This window comes from Thunnus thynnus, chromosome 4 (genome assembly GCF_963924715.1).
Source record: "Thunnus thynnus chromosome 4, fThuThy2.1, whole genome shotgun sequence".
In the NCBI taxonomy this organism is placed as follows: Eukaryota; Metazoa; Chordata; class Actinopteri; order Scombriformes; family Scombridae; genus Thunnus; species Thunnus thynnus.
In genome coordinates, this window is record NC_089520.1 from 9,257,459 (window position 1) to 9,277,417 (window position 19,959).

The 19,959-nt window shown below is 39.3% G+C and overlaps 1 protein-coding gene across 1 annotated transcript; it reads left to right on the top strand.

Annotated features, from left to right (window-relative positions):
* The first annotated feature begins 503 nt into the window (after positions 1–503).
* pank4 (pantothenate kinase 4 (inactive)) lies at positions 504–17,672 on the top strand. Its single transcript, XM_067586481.1, has 19 exons — positions 504–652; positions 1,143–1,225; positions 1,521–1,729; positions 2,330–2,513; positions 3,638–3,730; positions 3,992–4,145; positions 5,957–6,138; positions 6,292–6,373; positions 7,653–7,753; positions 10,127–10,282; positions 11,109–11,221; positions 11,820–11,907; positions 12,206–12,357; positions 13,958–14,013; positions 14,337–14,386; positions 14,631–14,735; positions 14,817–14,917; positions 15,273–15,341; positions 15,937–17,672. The coding sequence occupies exons 1-19, from the start codon at positions 529–531 to the stop codon at positions 16,184–16,186; spliced, it is 2,352 nt and encodes a 783-aa protein (XP_067442582.1). The 5' UTR covers positions 504–528; the 3' UTR covers positions 16,187–17,672.
* The last annotated feature ends 2,287 nt before the right edge of the window (positions 17,673–19,959 follow it).

A 19,959-nucleotide genomic window follows, 5' to 3' on the forward strand; every position in this document is an offset into this window, starting at 1 on the left:
ACAGACAGCGGAGCACTTTCTCCAACAGACTAGTTCAGCCTCACTGTCACAAGGACTAATACAGGAAATCTTTCCTGCCCAAAACAATAACTCTCTACAATACCTCACCTCTGTCTAACAGAGTACGTTCAGATATCTCAGCTTTATAGTTTCTGTCTCAACCAAACTCTTCGCTGTTTTGCTCCTTCAATAACTTTGATAAGAATAATCTTTATTCTCCTACTCTACTTCATTGCATTTTTAAAACTTCAACAACCTTGCACACTTGTCTAATGTAGTATGTTATCCTATGTTTATATTGTATGGATATATATTTCTCTCTTCTGCTGTTGATATGTATATTTACTGTGTGTTTACTATTCCCGTGCAATACCTGTATAACCTGCTGCTGTAACACAATGATTTGCCAATTTCGGATCAACAAAGTACATCTGTTTACTCCTTAACCTGTGCGTGCATGCTGATTGGACGGCAGGAGCATGCAGGCACGCACGCACGCCCGCATGCAGCGTCAAATCGTTGACGACCATGGCGGAATGTGGTCGAGTTGACAGTAGCTCAAGTAGTCATACCATGGATAAAAGCATTACTCTTCCGCCTGACGAAATATTCCGCAATTTGGAGAACGCAAAGCGGTTCGCAATAGACATAGGTACCTGGAAATATAAAAGTTTTCTTTAATTCGTCTGTCACTTTTGCTCGACCGTAGCTAATCTGTGTGTTTATAGACTAGCACTGCCGCAGCTGATACTATGACAACACATGACTATAAGTGAATGTAAACAAGACAAAGCTAACGGTAGCCGCATAGATTGGTGTCTGTCTTTTATTTGTACGATAGTAAGTCAGTTTACCCTAAAAGAGAGAAGTCTGGCGAGCTTTCATGATTATCTGTATGTCATAAAGCGGACGTGTGCCAAAACAAACCGCTCAACTTTGAACAAGTAACGTTACAATAACGTTAGCTGCTAGTTAGCCTGTGTTTAGCTGACGCTACTGTGTCAAAGTTCACTAACGGTTAGATTTATATCTGGATTTTTATTGTAAGTGAGTAACGACTGTCATATATTTAACAATAGCCTGCTTCTGCTGTCTGATGATTTCCCCTCAGACATTAATCACTGCTGTTTTGCTTTCCTCAGGTGGATCTCTCACAAAACTCGCCTACTACTCAACTGTACAACACAAAGTGGCCAAAGTGCGATCTTTCGACCACTCTGCAAAGGTAATTATTTTCTGCATCAGTTAAAAATGCTGGCTTCCTGCTAGTATCTCTCCAAGTTGTCCTGCTTTTTACAAAACTCTTCATTATACTGCATGGACAGGGCAAAGCCTCTATCTCCAGGTTGCTTGCATTTTCTTATTTAAACACCACTATCTACCCGAACATATGCTAAATTGCTAGATTATGATGGGAATACACTGGCCCTGGCAGAGGAAATGCATCAGCTGGATGTAACCAAGTCTTCACCCACTCACAGATCTTTGTCCTGTGTGTGTCCATTTTATCTGTTTCCCAGGAGGCTGCCAGTGACAAGCTGTATGAAATATCTGTGCAGGAAGAGGTCACTGCACGCCTGCACTTTATCAAGTTTGAAAATGCATACATTGAAACATGCTTGGACTTCATCAAAGACCACCTGGTCAACACGGATACCAAAGTTATCAAAGCCACAGGTGGAGGAGCACACAAATTCAAAGAACTCATTGAGAAGAAACTGGGACTCAAGTGAGTAATCAAACAAAATGCAGCCAAAAAAAAGTCTTGGCTTTTGTTGTAATGATGCATAGTGTTGTACTGTAAATACTACCTGAACAAAAAAAAAATTGAAAGGGAGGCAAATATCTAGCATATTCCAGATGGCTAAGTTAAGAGTAAACAATGGTCCTTTGCCCTTACTGTAACTGATTCACAAAGAAGGCAATATCCTGTTGTCTTCCTGTTAAACGGGTTGAATTAAGGGACAAATTTGATTGTTTAGGAGAGAGCTCAATAGGCTGTGGAAGGAAATAATGGAGAGTGTTCTGGAAAATATCTTCTGTTTACTGACTAACCAACTTTGTCAGCCACTTTGTTGGCAAACATCATATGAAAGCAACAGAGCATTCACGTGATGTTTGACTTGCTTTTGTCTGCATCCACATGGCATCGGCCTTGAGAATCATATATTAAATGTTTCTCTTGTAATAAACTTAAGTAGGTGGCACGTACTAGTTAGAGATTGACCAGCCAGATGATAAAATGGTAAGTCTTCTGCTCTGGCTTTACTTCAATTTTGGCTGAGAATGACTCAAGCTAATGGCCCCTTACTGTGTTGCATTGTGGCAGAGTGGACAAAGAGGATGAGATGACCTGCCTCATCAAGGGCTGTAACTTTGTGCTGAGGAACATACCCCACGAGGCTTTCGTGTATGCCAAACACGCTGACTCAGAGTTCCGCTTTCAGACGACTAATCCAGACATCTTTCCTTACCTGCTTGTAAACATCGGCTCTGGAGTGTCCATAGTCAAGGTAAAAAACGACGAATGGAGGTTTTGTCTGTGTTTTATGGAATTGGGTATTCCTGTTAAATAAGCTAAGCTAAACCATATTTCTGTCATGATTAAGGTTTGAAGAGTACAAGTATGTTTCTTTTATTATTAAAAGATTTTATAGCAGTAGTAGCAGCAGTAGTTCTATAATTCAAAGTGACAGTTTGCTAGAGCTTATGTCCTACACTGGCCTAATATTGAATGCAGGAGATATTACAGAAGGAATGCCATTATTACCAAGTATGTTCAGCACATTTTATTATTTACATCTGGCAGAATAGCATATAACAAACATTCATGTGAAAACTCTTAAGAATATGTTCATTTTTTAGGCTAACTGTCAAATACCTTTCCTCTTGAATATCTTTGTTGCAACTCTTGGATAACCCTCACTGCAGAACTTTGGCACTTTTTTTTTTTTTTTACTGCTTAACACACATGTTATTTGCCTCAAAAATCCTGGATCAGTATGGCTCTGCAGACAGCGTTTGTCCTTGCTCTTTAGCTAGTGGGTTAAAGGTGACCTGTGGAGTTTTCTTGCAAACAAACAAAAGTTATGCTTACATTCAGTATTACTCACCCAAAACACATTGTTTGTATCCTCGAGGTAAACAAACATTTTCAAAGCTGATTTTTAGGTTTACATTCATGTTTACTAGCCTGCAGTCTTCTTATTCCCTGCCTTTGTTGGTGTATTGCTGCATTTCTTGGTGCAGTACAGACATCTGTTGATCATTAGAATAGTGTAAAATCATCGATAGGACTGTTTATCACGTGTGCTTGTGTGCCCCCGTGCATGTATGCACAAGACAAAATGGGGACACACTCATGAAACAACTGCTCCATAGCGCTTCTAGAGGTCAGAATCTCCAAAGTTTTCATTTAAGGCTCATATGCTTTAAATAAAATGGTCTAGGTATGACTACGCGTTATGTCTTTTATCTACTGTATAGCATATGTAAAATGAAGGGTTTAGTGAAAATGCATCCTGTGTTTATTGTGCGCATTTCTCCAGATAATTTCCATTTGTATAAACAAGGGTCTTCTGTTCTTACTATATTTGATTCACACTAAAAGCAATCTCATCTTCTCCGTCTTCAACAGGTTGAATCGGAGGATAAATTTGAGCGTATAGGAGGAAGCTCAATAGGTGGAGGGACGTTCTGGGGCCTTGGAGCCTTGCTCACCAAAACCAAGGTATCTTGCATAACTTGGCCTACTTTTACTGAATTTATTAGTTGTTACTTTGAAGTCAACCATTAAAGATTTACTTCTCAGTATTATATATATATATATTTTTAACTTCTGTTGCTATTATTTTTTGCTACTTTCTTGACTTCTACTTATCAGACAACTCATTTTCCTCTTTTCATGTAGCTATTAGAAAAAACAATCATAGTGAAGTGCAATATTTCTTTCCCTTAAGCCACATGAACTTTGCCCTTTTCTCTCCTGTAGAGATTTGACGAGTTGCTACAGTTGGCTTCTAAAGGGCAGCACACAAGTGTTGATATGCTTGTTAAAGATATCTACGGAGGATCTTACGGGTCCTTGGGCTTGACTGGAGATCTAATTGCAAGCAGTTTTGGGAAGTCTGCTACTGCTAACAAAGGTGACGCATGGGCACAATGGTTTTAAGTGGCTGCCCTGTGGCGTTATATATGTATATGTCCAGGTTAGTGAAATAGAAGACTGTAATGACACACTTTACATTTTGTATCTCATACCTGCAGTTCATTCAAATGATTGGACCAAAAATACATTAAAGCAGTACCCCACCCATGTTGAACCTGAAAATTGGCTGTAAAAAGTTTGTAACTCCTTTGATTTTTTTTTTTTTTTTAGAAGGGTAGCAGTTGTAGTCAGCTTAGATCCATAGTGGGGTAAAAATTACTTCAGTAGTGACCCAGTTTCACAAAACGGTATCAGAATGTCAATAGGAATTCAAACCACTCCTGCAGTATACTCCACTTTTCTGCTCAGAATAGTCCTCTATATGGCAAAGTACAGGCTACAAACTTGACACCCAAAGGGTAGAGTAATGCTTTCAAGGGGACCTATTACGCTTTTCCTTATTTTCAGTCATATTTATAATGTTACAATATCAGATGTTCATATTAAATGTGGCCAAAGTGTCAAATAATGAGGATGATAAAAAGCACTGGCTTCAGACTGCTCTGAATGCTCGGTTTCCAACGTTTCCTTCTACTTTCAGTTTGAGCCGACTTCAACTCGTGACAAATTTCTTTATATGGTCATCTGCTCCACGCACAGCATGCGAGTTCACTTCTCCACTCTGCTAAATTTATGGTATTTTTCCATTGTTTTGGGGGTAGTCACCCTGAGTCATGACTCGAGCCGAGCTGGCATGCTGTGAGTGTTTTTCCATTCTATTACGGCAAAGTAAAATAAGTTGTTTACCTGTTGGAGGTATGCTGGCAGTCTGCAGCTCTTCATCAAACATCATCATCACTGTGGATGTTTCTGCCTGTATTATTCCTCCCTGTATTATTTCTAACTGATCGCCAAACAAAACCCCCCGAATATCTCTATATGTTGTCGTGTCGACCGATTTTTAGTGCTGCTAACGAAGCTCCGCTAATTTGGTGAGGATCAAGTTTTTATTTCCTGTAAATTCTTCACAATAAAAGTCTAGGTATCCCGTAGTAGTCCCGTTGTTTAGTAATTTAAAAGCTTTTAATATGAAGTAGCAAAACCAGGAAATATTGGGTTTGAATCAGCAGTAACTTAACATGACTCTGATAACGCTTTCCTCCAAAAAGCTGGCCAATCAGAACAGAGTGGGCTCAACATGAGGGGGGACCTTAAAGAGACAGGAGCTAAGTCTGCCTGTTTTTTAGTACAAAACCTGTGTTAGGTTGACTGATTATCTTTCATCCAGGTCTAATGCAGCTTTGTGCTGCACTGTAACTGTTAAAAAACTGCAGAGATGACACCGTTTCACAGATTTTCACAACTTTGTTGGCTGTTACTTTCCATCAGCTGCTGTCTTGAATGGTTTATGCAGTTTCAGTTTAAAAATATGGACAATGATTTTGATATTGATATCTGATGTTAAACTGCTACTCCATTGCATATAGTAATATTTTGTATAATCAGGAATACTAAAAAGTTTCATACATTTAGGATATTCATGTGACTTTTTTCATTTTGTGGGAAAATTACACATACTGTACATACTGTGTTTTATTGTGTACTGTCTTGAACAGAATGTTGAAGATAGTCAGAGGCTTTCTCATTTGAACACAAAAAGTGTCACCACCAGTGAACGCAGTTGCTCTAGATTCTTAATAATACATTAATGGCAATACATAAATAATCAGATATCAGTGAACCTGTTTTACAGTTTTGTGATATTGATATTTTGCCTGCATGTTTATAAAAGTCTGTTCTTAATTGTAGAATTCTCTAAAGAGGACATGGCCAAGAGCTTACTCCATATGATCAGCAACGACATCGGGCAGCTGGCCTGTCTGTATGCCAAGCTACACAACCTGTCCAGAGTGTACTTTGGTGGATTCTTCATCAGAGGACACCCTGTCACCATGCACACAATCACCTACAGCATCAACTTCTTCACCAAGGCAATGCTTAGTTTTTTTATTTTTTTTTTTTTTGTTTTCTCATTCTGACAGATATACTTATAGCTCAGTTTAGTCCTGAACATCTTTATTACCAACTGAACTAACTGAACCCAAATTTTGATGTTAATAACTCCTTTTCTTTTGTTGTTGTAGGGTGAAGTTCAGGCCTTGTTCCTGAGACATGAAGGCTATCTTGGGGCCATTGGAGCATTTCTTAAAGGAGCAGAGGAGGACAGTAAGAAAAGACCTACACATACCTTATGCAGTTTTCACACATCATGCAAATCCTCACTCATACATTATGGGTGAATGTAAACTTGTAGGGCCCTATACTTTCCTTTCTTTTCCTTTCCTGGAGGTGCAATGACCACTGCAAGCAGTGCTCTGACTGTTTGGTATTTTTCTGACCTTGAAACTTGTTTTGCGCATCTGTGTGGTATTTTGGTGAGCAGAGCACACGTTGCACAGGTGGGAGGAGAGGTGCAGACAGGTGGGAGGTTCATTCAAATGAAGCAGCACCAAGACAGTTGTGTTTTGGTTGAAATTTGGTCCTAGACTTTGACCTGAAAACAGACATCTCAGAATCATGTCTGTTTCTTGCGCAATGTCAAGCTGCTGCTGCTCTGCTGCGATTTTATCAACAAGATCAAACTAAATACTTGCTGCAACAACAGATTAATGCTTGAAATATAAATAATTTATTTCAATTAAACACTCTGCAACCAAAAATCTCAAAAAATGACACCACCTGAAAATGACGCCAGGCTGCTACAGAATAACCTTACACACTTCTACACAGCAGCCTCTTTTCCAACTTTCTTTTTTAGCAAAAGTAGCATCTCGTTTTATTCTAGAAACAAATTGCAGTGCAAATGCTGTTGTGTAAGATTATTTACTAAACTATGTGGCAATTTACGTCGTGAGATACATTAGAATTATTGCTGAAATAGCATCAGTCCAGTATAATCATATAAACAGCTTCACCAAATCACTTTCTTTATTTTTTATTTCTATCGTTATTATAGTTACTAACTGATGGAAAAAATCTACTCCATTTGTCTTTGGCTACAGATTTGTGGTGATGTGTGTTCATGTTGTGGCACTCTGAACCATCCAGACATTAGATTTCTGTTTGCTAAGCTGTTGTTATCATTCTTAATTGTGATTGGCACAACTGTTTCACAGAACAGTGATGTAATTGGCTGAGGAAGTATTTGATAACCTATGATCTATATTCACCTTCACCCAGCCCTTTTTTTGACATAAACATGATAAACTAAATGCCATGGCAGAATATGGAAGAAATACTGTTGGCAGTAGACCTTAAATGGAGCAGAAGGACCAGTAAAGATAAAAATTATGACAAAATGTTAGTTTACCAGTGGGTATGCCAATAAAATATCAAAACCTGCTAACTCATCACCAAACACCTTTGAAATAAACTATATTAAAATGGGCTATAGTATGTTATACCATAAATAATGCAGTAATAATTGCATCTCTGCCTCCTCTAGATCCAAACCAGTACAGCTGGGGTGAGAATTATGCAGGAAGCTCGGGCCTGATGAGCGTTTCTCCAGATATGAATCCCATGCAACGTGCACGTAGTGGAACGGTGAGTCTACAGGAATCAAAGAGTGATCAGAAGGCGCAACTTCAAACCTCATGACCTATTTTCTCTGTTAACTGTTCGCTGGTTTCTTTTCCTCCCACTTTCAAATATCTCAGACTTTTACTTTTGAGCTTTATTTGATATTTTTATGCCTCCGTGCTGGTGACAGCCATGGCCAGAGGCATTATGTTTCTGGGTTGTCTGTTTGTCCAGTTATCCTTCCATCTGTCCATCCGTCCATCCGTTCCATTCTTGTGAACGCAAAATCTCAGTAACGCCTTGAGGGAATTTCTTCAAATTTGGCACAAACGTCCACTTGGACTCGAAGATGAACTGATTAGATTTTCGGTGGTCAAAGGTCAAGGTCACTGTGACCTCACAAAACCTGTTTTTGGCCATGACTCAAGAATTAATACACAAAAGATTTTGGTGGTCAAAGTCATAGCACCTTAAGTTCATCTCATTCTCTCATGAATGCGATATCTCAGGAACACCTTAAGGGAATTTCTTCAAATTTGGCCCAAACGTCCACTTGGACTCAAGGATGAACTGATTAGATTTTGGTGGTCAAAGGTCAAGGTCTCTGTGACCTCACGCTGTCCCATTTTCATATATGCGATATCTCAGGAACGCCTGGAGGGAATTTCATTACATCTGGCGCCAATGTCCACTTGGACTCAAGGATGAACTGCTTAAAGTTTGGTGGTCAAAGGTTAAACTTAATACCTTTTTATTAAATTCCTTCAAAGTCTTCACTACAAATATTGTGAGTCTGGACAGACGCGGATGTAAACTGCAACTTGACTGGTTGGTGGAGGCATACAACCGCGAGGCAGTATTTCTAGTTTATTTTTGATCTCTTTTACGGAAATGTCAATCACCACTGTCCTTTCTGAATCCATAAACATCATACAAAGACATTCATTAATCTCTGTCTTTTCATTTCCCTTCCACACATTCTTCTGTCTAACCTCTCCTTCAGTTTCCCGTAAGTACCTAAACCTGCTTTACTTGTGTGCGCTGGTTTGATGACATGACGCTCCTGCTCATGATGCCTTGTTCTGTAGTTCTAAACACTCAACTGAGCATTTAGTTATGAGAGGCATTCACATGTGTGTTCACTTGCGTAAGGCCAACCTGCTGTGGAATTTTCTCCAGCTTTTTTTGAGAGCAAGATTTTCAGCACAGCTTTCATTTTGCAAGAGATTGTGCTATTGTTTTGTCTGGAATAATTTCACATGATATGATGATGGAAGATGACAGGATTTGATGCTCATGACAGCCAATAACAGTGTGAACTTTGCTTTTTGATTCTTTTGTGTGACAGTTTGAGCATGCAGGCCTCTCTACAACATCCAGAGCTGTTAACCTACAGCATTAGTTGTCCTGGGATCCATCTTACCACCGAAAGTCCCTGCTCCCCCTGCTTTGATAAACTAGTTTTCAGTAGTGCCCAATGGCAAAGTGTGACACAGGACTCAAAACACTGACTGTATATAAATATGGACGATGCATCTCCACTTCCAATTGCCACGCAAAAGTGAAGCTAAAATATCTCCTCTGTGGGAGCTGCCATCTTGCTTTTGTGTTGTCATTTGGAGCCAGAGTCTATGCAGTAGAGTCAGGCGGGATGGCGACCTTCGGGACACACCCTCTCAGCCGTCCTGCCACCTGACTGAGGTTTCACATCGGCTGTCACAACTATCAATAATGACGTCACACCCCCTTTTTATATATTCAAACAACTAATTAAAAACAAACTTATCAGAAAAATGAGCACTTGGAAAAACATCAGCGTGATAAGAACTACCTAAAGTGACAGAAACCATCTTTGAGAAAAATTTATTTGATGTGAACTTTGATTTTTTTAGTATGGCTCATGTCCCATCTGTTAACATGGAGGCGGCAGCACTTATGAGCTATACTGCAGCCAGCCACCAGGGGGCGATCGAGATGTTTTGGCGTCACTTTTGGGGAGCTGTCATGACGTCCATATTTATATAAATTCGGTGACTTAAAATAGATATTAGGTCATTCTTGTTGACATACTGCTCAAGAAACCTCTATAGATGCAATTTGTTCTTTTAAAACAAATGACTTCCTCTAATGCACTATTGATCGTGCCCCTAATTAATGAATCCACTTGCTCCCACTGGCTTTTAGGATTAATCTTGTTTCTTCCTTGCTGTGTCTCCCTCTCAGCTTTCTTGTTATCTAAAGAAAAAATACTAACAAGAGTAAAGCCTCTCACGTTATTGCTAAGACAAAAGTGGTTTAGTAAATAGAAATAATATGGAGTGGACTCTGCAAGCTGGAAGAAGCGAGTTTATGGACAAGACAGACAGTATGTATCTTCTCCCTCTTTGTTGCATCTAGTTTGACATGCTGGAGATGGACCGTCTGGAGAGGCAGCTGGTGAACCTGCCCCTGCTGCAGGACCCTTCCTCTTACATCCCCGACACCGTGGACCTGACAGAGGACGCTCTGGCCCGTGAATACTGGCTGTATTGCTTCGAGGAGGCCCTGGATGGGGTAAGACACCAGATTATGTTTTAGATGGAAAACTTTGTTAAAACTGAGTAAAATTACAAAAAAAGCTATTTCTCCAGTTCATAAGTTTAAATCAAAATCTGCACTGCAAATTTTGTCTTTGTGTGTTGTAAAACTGTTTACCTCTGCCTCCTCTACTACTAGATTTTTGTCTATATTGATTGTTGAAATTTTACATTTATAGTTTTAGATGGTTTTTTTATGCTGTTTTAGAAGTTTTGCAATCAAGCCTCATTGCATTTGCACTGGAACAAATCACAATATGTAGTGGTGACCAGGTGCTCTGATACCTCATATGGTAAATTATAGTAGTAATTTATTCATATGATTGGTGCATCGTATAGTATGTTAAATGAATAATTGCACACTTATGCATTGGTTTTGAATTCTTTATTGAACATTTTAAGCATTCTTGTTACTGTTTGGAGATTTGCAGATGGTGATTGAGGAAGCAGAGGGGGTCAGGCCATCCTGCCTCTGTGAAAAGAAACCTCAATCAGTAGTATTCAGAATTCAAATGTAGTATTTTGTGTTGTGGACTAGAGTCTATTTTTTCTGCAGTGTTGCCAACAGTTAACATAAGTGTGTTAAGCTAATGAAAATCCAATATAGTGTACGTATGAATGAAAGACACATTACAAAGAGCTTGGATAAAAGTGCCAAAATAGGCCCAGAAATCCGCAATACATTTGGCCTACCTGGTCCGCTTTACATATGAGATGCATTGGTTTGATTTTTGGAAACTCAGTGCTGGTGAGCCACAAAGGTTATGAACATGGCTGATTACTGTTCTTGTTTCCTTGAGCAGGTGGTTAAGAGAGCCGTAGCGAGTCAGCCTGACATGCCGGAGGCAGCCGAGCGAGCGGAGAAGTTCCGTCAGAAATACAGACACAAGCTTCAGACCCTCCGTCACCAACCTTTGTAAGTAACTGTCTCTGCTTTCGCACTCATCTGCCTTTTAGTGGACTAAAACTCAACTCTCTTCTTCATCGTCTGCATTAGTTTCACATCTTCATGCCTACTCTAACTGCCTACATGTGTTGTTAATGAAAAAGGGAAATCTTGATGTTAATTCTCATGACTGTTTCAGTTTTTAGGAATGGGGTGCATTGCGTAAGTGTGTATCAGCTGTATTGGTTGTGTTAATGACTGAGCAGAATGAACTGTGCTGATATCAGAATGATGATGGACATGATGTGAGATATTTTTGCAAAAAAAAAAAAAAAAACCCTAAATGCCAGATTTTTAGAAACCAGGAAAACTGTCACACATTTCAATAATTATGAGTCTTGAAATGTTCAGTTTGGCATAGTTTTGATACAGTTATGTCAGGCTACGATACAGTCTCTTCCAACACAAAGCAAAAACATGAAAGCATCAACCGCCCCAGCCCCGTTGTGTGTGCGTGTGTATGTGTGTGTGTGTGTGTGTGTGTGTGTGTGTGTGTGTGTGTGTGTGTGTGTGTGTGTGTGTGTGTTTTTCTCTCTGGCTAATGTAGAGTGCTTCTCTTCTCACCTAGTGCTTATGGATCCCTCACTGTCAGAAGTCTGTTAGACACGAGGGAACACTGTTTAAACGAGTTCAACTTTCCTGATCCCTACTCTAAGGTCTGAGTGAAATCTATCAACCTATTTTGTTTTCTGTTTGTGTTCTTTTTGTGTGCTACACAGCTGGTTTGGCCCTCTCTGATCGGTTTTATGAATTTCATACCATTTATGTTTTCATACAGTCTCATGGTGTTACACAGGTGATTTCTTTCCACCCACTATACAATTTAGTCTCTACATGAGTAACTTGTTACCATGTTTTAACACAATTTTTTTTTATTTATGAATGCAGCTAGATAAACAATTTTTTTTATTCCATTTGAACTGGAAACTGTATCATATCTCTGTTGTGTTGCAGATTAAACAGAGGGAGAATGACATGGCTCTCAAATACTATCAGAAGGCAGTGAAGTCCCTGGAGGAGCTGAGCTGGGAGGAGAGACAGTTTGCCCTGGTCAGGGGTGTCCTGGCTGGTAATGTCTTCGACTGGGGAGCCAAAGCCGTTTCAGAGTGAGTGGAGTTAACAGCTTTTAAAGCCTCTGAGCTGCAAGGTTGATGGTTTGCTCTGTTCTGGCTGATTATGGGTTGTGGCAGAGGAGGGTAGTCCATGAATATACAGCTTTGAATAGGCAAACAGGCAGTTTTTTTCCTGCTTTGGTGAAGTGCCTTTGTGTTACATTGCTTTGATAAGTTAAGCTACCCAGAGTTAGCCAGCCTGTAAACAGTTAGCAGCATGGATAGAAAATAAATTTCATAAAAATCAGTTAAATAATTACTTAAGCACTTACCATAGATTTTTATGCCTCCATGCCAGCGACAGCCGTGGCCGGAGGCATCGTGTTTTCAGGTTGTACATCTGTCCATCCATCCCATTCTTGTGAACGCGATATATCAGGAACGCCTTGAGGGAAATTCTTCAAATTTCGCATAAACATCCACTTGGACTCAAAGATGAACTGATTAGAATTTGGTGGTCAAAGGTCAAGGTCACTGTGACCTCACAAAAGACGTTATTGGCCATAACTCGAGAATTCATAAGCTAATTATGACAAAGTTTCACATAAATGTCTAATAGGATAAAATGATGAAGTGATGACATTTTATATCCAAAAGGTCAAAGGTCACCTTCACTGTGACATCATAATGTTCTGCATAAACACTTTTCTGGCCATAACTCAACGCCATAACTCAATGCCAGAAGGGGAGATTGTGACCGTATTTCACATTTGGTCTGATACTGAATTGATGACGCTAATCTCGGTTCCCACCTTGAAACTGTGGTGATTGTATAGATCTTCTGTGCTGCCGGGTTGAAGATGTGCGTGAAACATCCAAGTTTTAGCATTTGTAGCTTTGCTGCATTTTGCTTACAAAGGTATTTGTTTGAATCCACCCTCTTCATTTCCTCTCCCTGGATGACCACCAGGACAGGGGTCCTCCTGTTCCTCTGGTAGCCCACCACAAGCTCATTGGTTTTGCTGATATTGCACCATGTGATGAAGCTCTCTCTCATTCATCTGTACTCCTCTGTAAAAATAGTCTCTAAGTGGAGACAGCATGTTTCTCACTGGAGTCATGCATGTCAATATAGTGATACCTCCCAATTCCGCAAAAAATACACTTAATACCTTTTTATTAAATCCCTTCAAAGTCTTCACTACAAATATTATGATTCTGGAAAGACATGGAAGTAAACTGCAACTCAGCTGTTTGGTGGAGGCATACAACTGCAAGGTGTTATTTCTAGTTTAAATATGTGTTGCCTTTTGAAGCTTTGAGTGATCACAGGGAATTACAGTAATCCTCCCTTTTTGACAGCTATAGCCAACTTTTCTTGGTTATATCTGTCAACAGAGTTTTTCACTGTTTAAAAAAGAATTGATTGAATTCATATTGTTGATCATATTGCTCAGCCTGAGAGCATATTATTAGTGATGCTTTGAGGACAGACAGCAGCCTTTTTTTGTTTGCTGGCCAGGCTGCAGTGGCTGCTAAACTCTTTCATTTTATCTCAAGGTTTGGAACATGTGGTTTCTCTGTTTTGCAAACTGTGACTCAGATATCTGCCTTATAATTGCACTGTTGCATATTTTGTCTTGATGTCATGCAGTGTCCTGGAATCTGATCCTGAGTTTGGGTTTGAGGAAGCTAAACGACAGCTGGAAGGTATCAGAGCTTATTTTTACACCAGTTTACCTTCTAATTTCTGCAATCAAGCTTTTTGACAAATTCTCTCCATTTACACTAAAAAACACATGCTAATGCAAGATGTAAATGCATACAGAACACATTGTGATTGAGACCACACCAGACCACATCCAGAGCTCAGCCAATCACATATTAATAGCTATCACTATCACATCTTCTTCATTCTTTTCACATTTCTTAATTGCTTTTTTATTTTAAACAAAATTAGTTACAGAAAATTTGTGAAATTGAAGGATATTTAGAATAACTCTTGGTTTTTGTGTTTTTCTTTTTCCCATCAGAGCGGCCATGGCTTGTTGATTCATTTGACCAGTGGCTCGAGAGACAAAAGGTCAGGCTCTTTCTCTGCTTTTTTATTTCAAAACCAATTTTAGCATTTTTGGTGGGAGGTTAGAGGTTTTATCAGAGGCGCTACACTGTCAGTACCAGGCACTACCATGTTTTGACTTAGCACCAAGTGGAAACAGATAACAGCGCTCATTAGTAATATTTCACATACTTGTGATAGTGTTTCTGTGTTGTGTGCTCCTGATGATTAGTGCTTGAATACAATCCATCCTGGTTTTCTCTTGCAGGGTCCTCCTCATAAGTGTGCCTTGTTTTTCGTAGATAATAGCGGAGTAGACATCATTCTAGGAGTGATGCCTTTTGTCAGAGAGCTTCTCTCTCGAGGAACAGAGGTAAGAGACCCCAACAACATAATTAAAAGGCACTTTATTTGATAAAATCTTACAACAACTCTTCTATCCGTCTGCCTTTAGGTTGTGTTGGCCAGCAACTCAGGCCCAGCTTTAAATGACGTAACAAACGGTGAACTGCAAATACTGACCGAAAGAATTGCTGCCATGGATTCAGTGATTCAGTGAGTACTGATGAAGGTTTTTGAAAACAATGAATACAATCTTTTTACCGAACAAGACAGACAGGAAAAATTGTTTCAAGTTTAAAAAAATGCAAAATATATATACTGCAGCTATTGATCTGTTATTTACACAGATAACAATAAAGAGCCAACTGACACTGCTTCCTTTTACATAGTAAAACGTATGAGTAACATCTAGGTAGGCCATGAGATTTGGCTGAAAGCTGTGGAAACAAGAAGAAGAATTTTTCTATCAAAGTAATTCTCAGTGTCTGATCTTGCAATATCATACCCAAAAAGATTTTTAGATAATTGAGCAACACCAGCTGTGAACTTTGATCTCTTTGATGCGCAGGGCTGGACTGAGGGAGGACAGATTGATGTTGATCCAGAGCGGTTCCAGTTCTCCCTGCTTGGATCTGAGGTTGGTTATTTGGCATTTTTACATCTGACATTTTTAATGCGTTGGCTGTTAGGCCAGCCAAGATAACCATATTATCACAATACTGTGGTAATATGACACCTATAACACGGTTCAGCTCTTTACCACCACCTTTTTATCCTTTACACAGGCATCTGGTTCCGCTATTATTTTCCAGGTTTTGTCCCTTAAAACTGTGGAAATACTGTATATCATGATACAAATTTACAGATTTTTGTGATAATAACATATTTCTCCATCCAGTTTCTCAAATGTGAATATTTTTTGGTTTCTTCAGTCCTCTTTGAGAAACAAAGATCAACATTTTTCACCATTTTCTGACACTTTATAGATCAAAACAACTAATAGATTAATTGAGAAAATAATCAACAGATTAATCAATGAAAATAATTATAGTTGCAGCTATAGCAGAGTACAGGTTAGACCTGCTGTAGAAACCATTAGATGTACTGTATTATGGTTACCTACCGCAGATAAAATGTTAACGTGATCTAAAGTGTTTGATACTGGGATGGTACCTCTCAAGAAGTTTATATATGATATATAATAAATTTAAACAAATTCTCCGTCCCCCCAGCCGTCTGGACAAAGTGTTGGCCTCGGTGGTACGGGAGCGGCAAACCGACCTGGTGATCATCGAGGGCATGGGCCGAGCCATCCACACCAACTACTACGCCATGCTCAGCTGCGAGAGCCTCAAGATGGCCGTCATCAAGAACTCGTGGCTGGCCGACCGGCTGGGAGGGAAGCTGTTCAGCGTGGTCTTCAAGTACGAGGTACCGACCGGAAAACCCAGCCAGGACTCTGCAGCGCCGACACCCTCATGAGCGCGGCAAACGTCACGTTCGAGCGGGACAGAACGTCGAAATCAAGCCGGAGCTCCGAATGTAAGGATGGAGATCGTACACTGCCACCGAGTGAATGACTGACTGTAAAAGCTGATTGTAAAAAATTTAGGCGGGATTTAAAGGTGATCATTAACAGATTTATTTTAAAACATTATTGATTTTCGTGCTGGTTTCAAAAAGATGATTTGCATCGCTTTTATGCAGGTCTCCGTTCGATATCCTGTACAATCACTTAGTTCGCTGCCGTCATTACTGTTGATTTCATGCAGCACCTGGAGTATGTTTTCATGTGAAGGGAAGTCATCACTGTCTGTGTTCGGTAAACTTTTACACGCTGTTATGACAGATGAGATCTTCAGCTTGTAGAAAAATGAAAAGTTTTTATTTTAAAAGTCATTGACATGCTGCCAACGACGCACAACAACCATGTACCCAAACGGGGAAAATGAGATTCTTTGGCTGGTGTTTGTGTGTGTGTTAGAGAGAGACAGACATAAGGGTAATTACAGCTTTCAGCGGTAACACTTTTCACAGAAAAAGTGTATTTAATGTGCCTTGAGGCTGATGTGATAAAAGCATCATTCGCTCTGAATTCAACTAGATTGCTTTTAATTCCTGTTGAAAGCTACAAACACTATACAAATATCTGCTTTTTTTCTCCTCTGCAATCTCTCACTGTTAACTAGGAAGAATCCATTTCCTGTTTTTCATTACTGCCAGTAGATGAATTGAGATTAAGAAATGAATCGTTGTCACTTTGTGTAGCTGTTAAAGTGGCATCAGGGAAAATGTCTGACCAGAGAGAGAGAATCATCACTTTATCATTAGAGTGAAGAAATTGGGGCGTGTTTCCTCCACAAGGTGGCAGTATTCTACTGTGAAGTAGGTTTTTTTTATAATTTCTCAAATCTTTCCCAAGGTGCTTGGTGTCAAAATTAACACTGCATATTCAGGTTCAAATATTCAGTCTCTTATAACAGTTTCTGATCAAAGCATCACATGGAACTTTTTGTCATCGAGCTGGCCGTGGCATGAGTCCATGGATTCACTGTAATTTAACTGGCATGTGTAAGTTTGAGCTGTGATCCATCCCTGATTACAAATTACAAAAAAAAATGCAATCGTTTGAAGGCAATAATACTGCAGCACCTAGTTGTAACAAACATCAAAACACTGTGTGATTGTGAAGTGGCTGACTGTATTGGTGACTTCATCCCTAAATATCTGAATTCAAGGCAGGATCAGATTTGTATCAGTGTGAAAACATTTCCCAAAGTTACAGTTGCTTGACATGTGGACTCACATTGCAATATTGTATTTGACATTTGTACATATATGTGATATACAAGTGTGTATGTATATACATTTCATTTGCATCATTTCAGTTAAGCACACCAAGCACAATTTTATGTATTATTCTCCTGACAATCAATTTTAATTAAATGGTGAAAAACCTTTTATTTTATTCCTCTTTATGTGCGTGTTTCTTTCTCTTTCTTGATGTGTCGGGAGAGGTTGACTGCATGCGGCTGAGAGTTGAGAGTTGCCCCATATTAAAAAACTGATCCTGCCCCTGGCAGTAGAGAAGCTTGACACCCTGGTATGTACTGGGTGATGCCTGCTGGGAAGCTGTGAGCTGATAATGTATGAGGAGGCCTGGCAGGGGGTCCTCCTGCTTTTCCTCTCGCTCATCACTCCTTTACCCCCCCTCCAAACACACACACACACACACACTCCAGTTCTGCAAGACAGTGACATCTAAGGTCTACTCTGTTGTGTTTTACTCACAGTTTTACTTTTTCTTAAAATACAATATCAAGTATCGACAGCAATGTTTTCCTGCAGGCGCACTCTGAGATGGATTATGAGACAATGGGCTGCCGGGCATACATGTAAGTGGACCCCAACTCCTCCTCCTACATGGGAGCGAGACCCTCAGACAGCATCATCTGTAGTCATTTTGCATCTGAGTCTGATATTCTGCAGGTGAACCGGAACTCTCAGGTGCTGCTGCTGCTGCTGCTGGTTCAAAAACTGCAGCTGAATTTTAATATTTAGTTCACACTGGAGATAAAGAGAGGCTGTCTGACTCCCACCCGAAGCTTCCTGCCACAGCAGATTCACACCCTCCACACAGATGTACAAAATTCTATTTAAATTCTACATATACAAAAATATTAAAGGAAACCATTAAAGAAGGTCTGAAATATTATATTTTATTAAAATAAGAGCTGAAGCTGTTCTGCTGTTGTGATTTAAATTGCTTTACTATTTTAAAATAGATAACGGTTATAATTTTCCAGTCGAAGGCGACATCTTCAAATGTCTTGTTTGGTCTGCCCAAATGTAATCAGTTTATCATTGTGTATGGCAAGAAAGCATCACATCCTCACATTTGAGAGGCTGAAACAGGCAAATATTTGGCATTCTTGCTTAAAAAAATGACTAAAATGATTATTTGATTATCAAAATAGTTGCCAACTAATCGATTAATCAAGTAATCGCTGCAGCTCTAAAAATAAGTCATTTTAAGTAATCCAAAATATAATAACAAGGCTCTCAGGTCAAAGTTGTTCTGTCATAATAGAATAAAACAGTTATATATAACAGTTGGCATGGACAATATTTTATCTTTTGAAAGCACCAAGTACATTTTCAATCGAAGTGTTTCTGCAGCTGCTTTTTCCACTGTGTAACTTTCCATTTATAGGCAAGGCTCATAACACACACAGGCCTTGAGAAAAAAAGGGCCGTATTGACTGCAACTGTTTGCATAACACTAATTAATGTAGTTACAGTAAACAGAGATTTCAATAGAAGTATTTTCTTGAGCTTTGAATTCAACACACTGCAGCTGTAGCTTTTGTGGCGTTTGAGGAACAATAACATTAATTTGGTCTGGTGACCTGAAACGTACAACAAACTAACAAACAGTTAGTTTGTCTTGTGTCTCCTGAGTAATTTGTTATAACTTTTCTTCTTACAGATCTTTGGTTAAATGTTATTTTCAAGTGATACTGTGATTTAGGGAGAGCCTTGTTGTACCAGGATATTCAAGTAATGTCATAAACAAATACTCAACCACCTATCAAAGGTGTTCATTTGAATCAATTTTAAACTTGTTAACATTATAAGCTAAAGTTCATAGTTATACAGTGATAAAGACACAGGGATCCCGGAATTGTTGATATTTAATGGCTTGGTTTCTTTTGTAAAGCTGCACATTATAATGATTAATCCATTACTTTATTGCTGTCTCAGTCTCATCATGTGATGTTCAGGTGCTACAACTGACTCAGCTCGGTGTCATGTGCAGTTGAGCCGGTCGTAGCTGGTAATTTATTGGTTATTGTGACAATAAAGATCAGCCTCACATCAAGATGTAATCCTTACTGTGTGTTTATTTTCCTCCCGAACACAGATAATATGTGGATTTATTGCTTTTTTTAATAATTTAAAGTTTTTCAAATGAGCCGAGTGGATCCACAATCTTTCCACGTACCCTTTCGCAACTCCAAAAGTACACCCTGTGGCACAAGTACCACCCCAGAATGGGAATGACTGATCTATTATAACCAACTCTACCCGTCAGCATTTCCAGTGGAGAAAACCTGGATTGCCAGCAGTTTCTGTATACCTGACAGTTTGGAACAAAGTTTTGATCCTGGTATGTGTGCTACTGACATTGACTCCCATTATGATCTCTAAAAAAGCTTTTCTGGTGTAACAGAAGTCATGCAGAAGCTACAGGG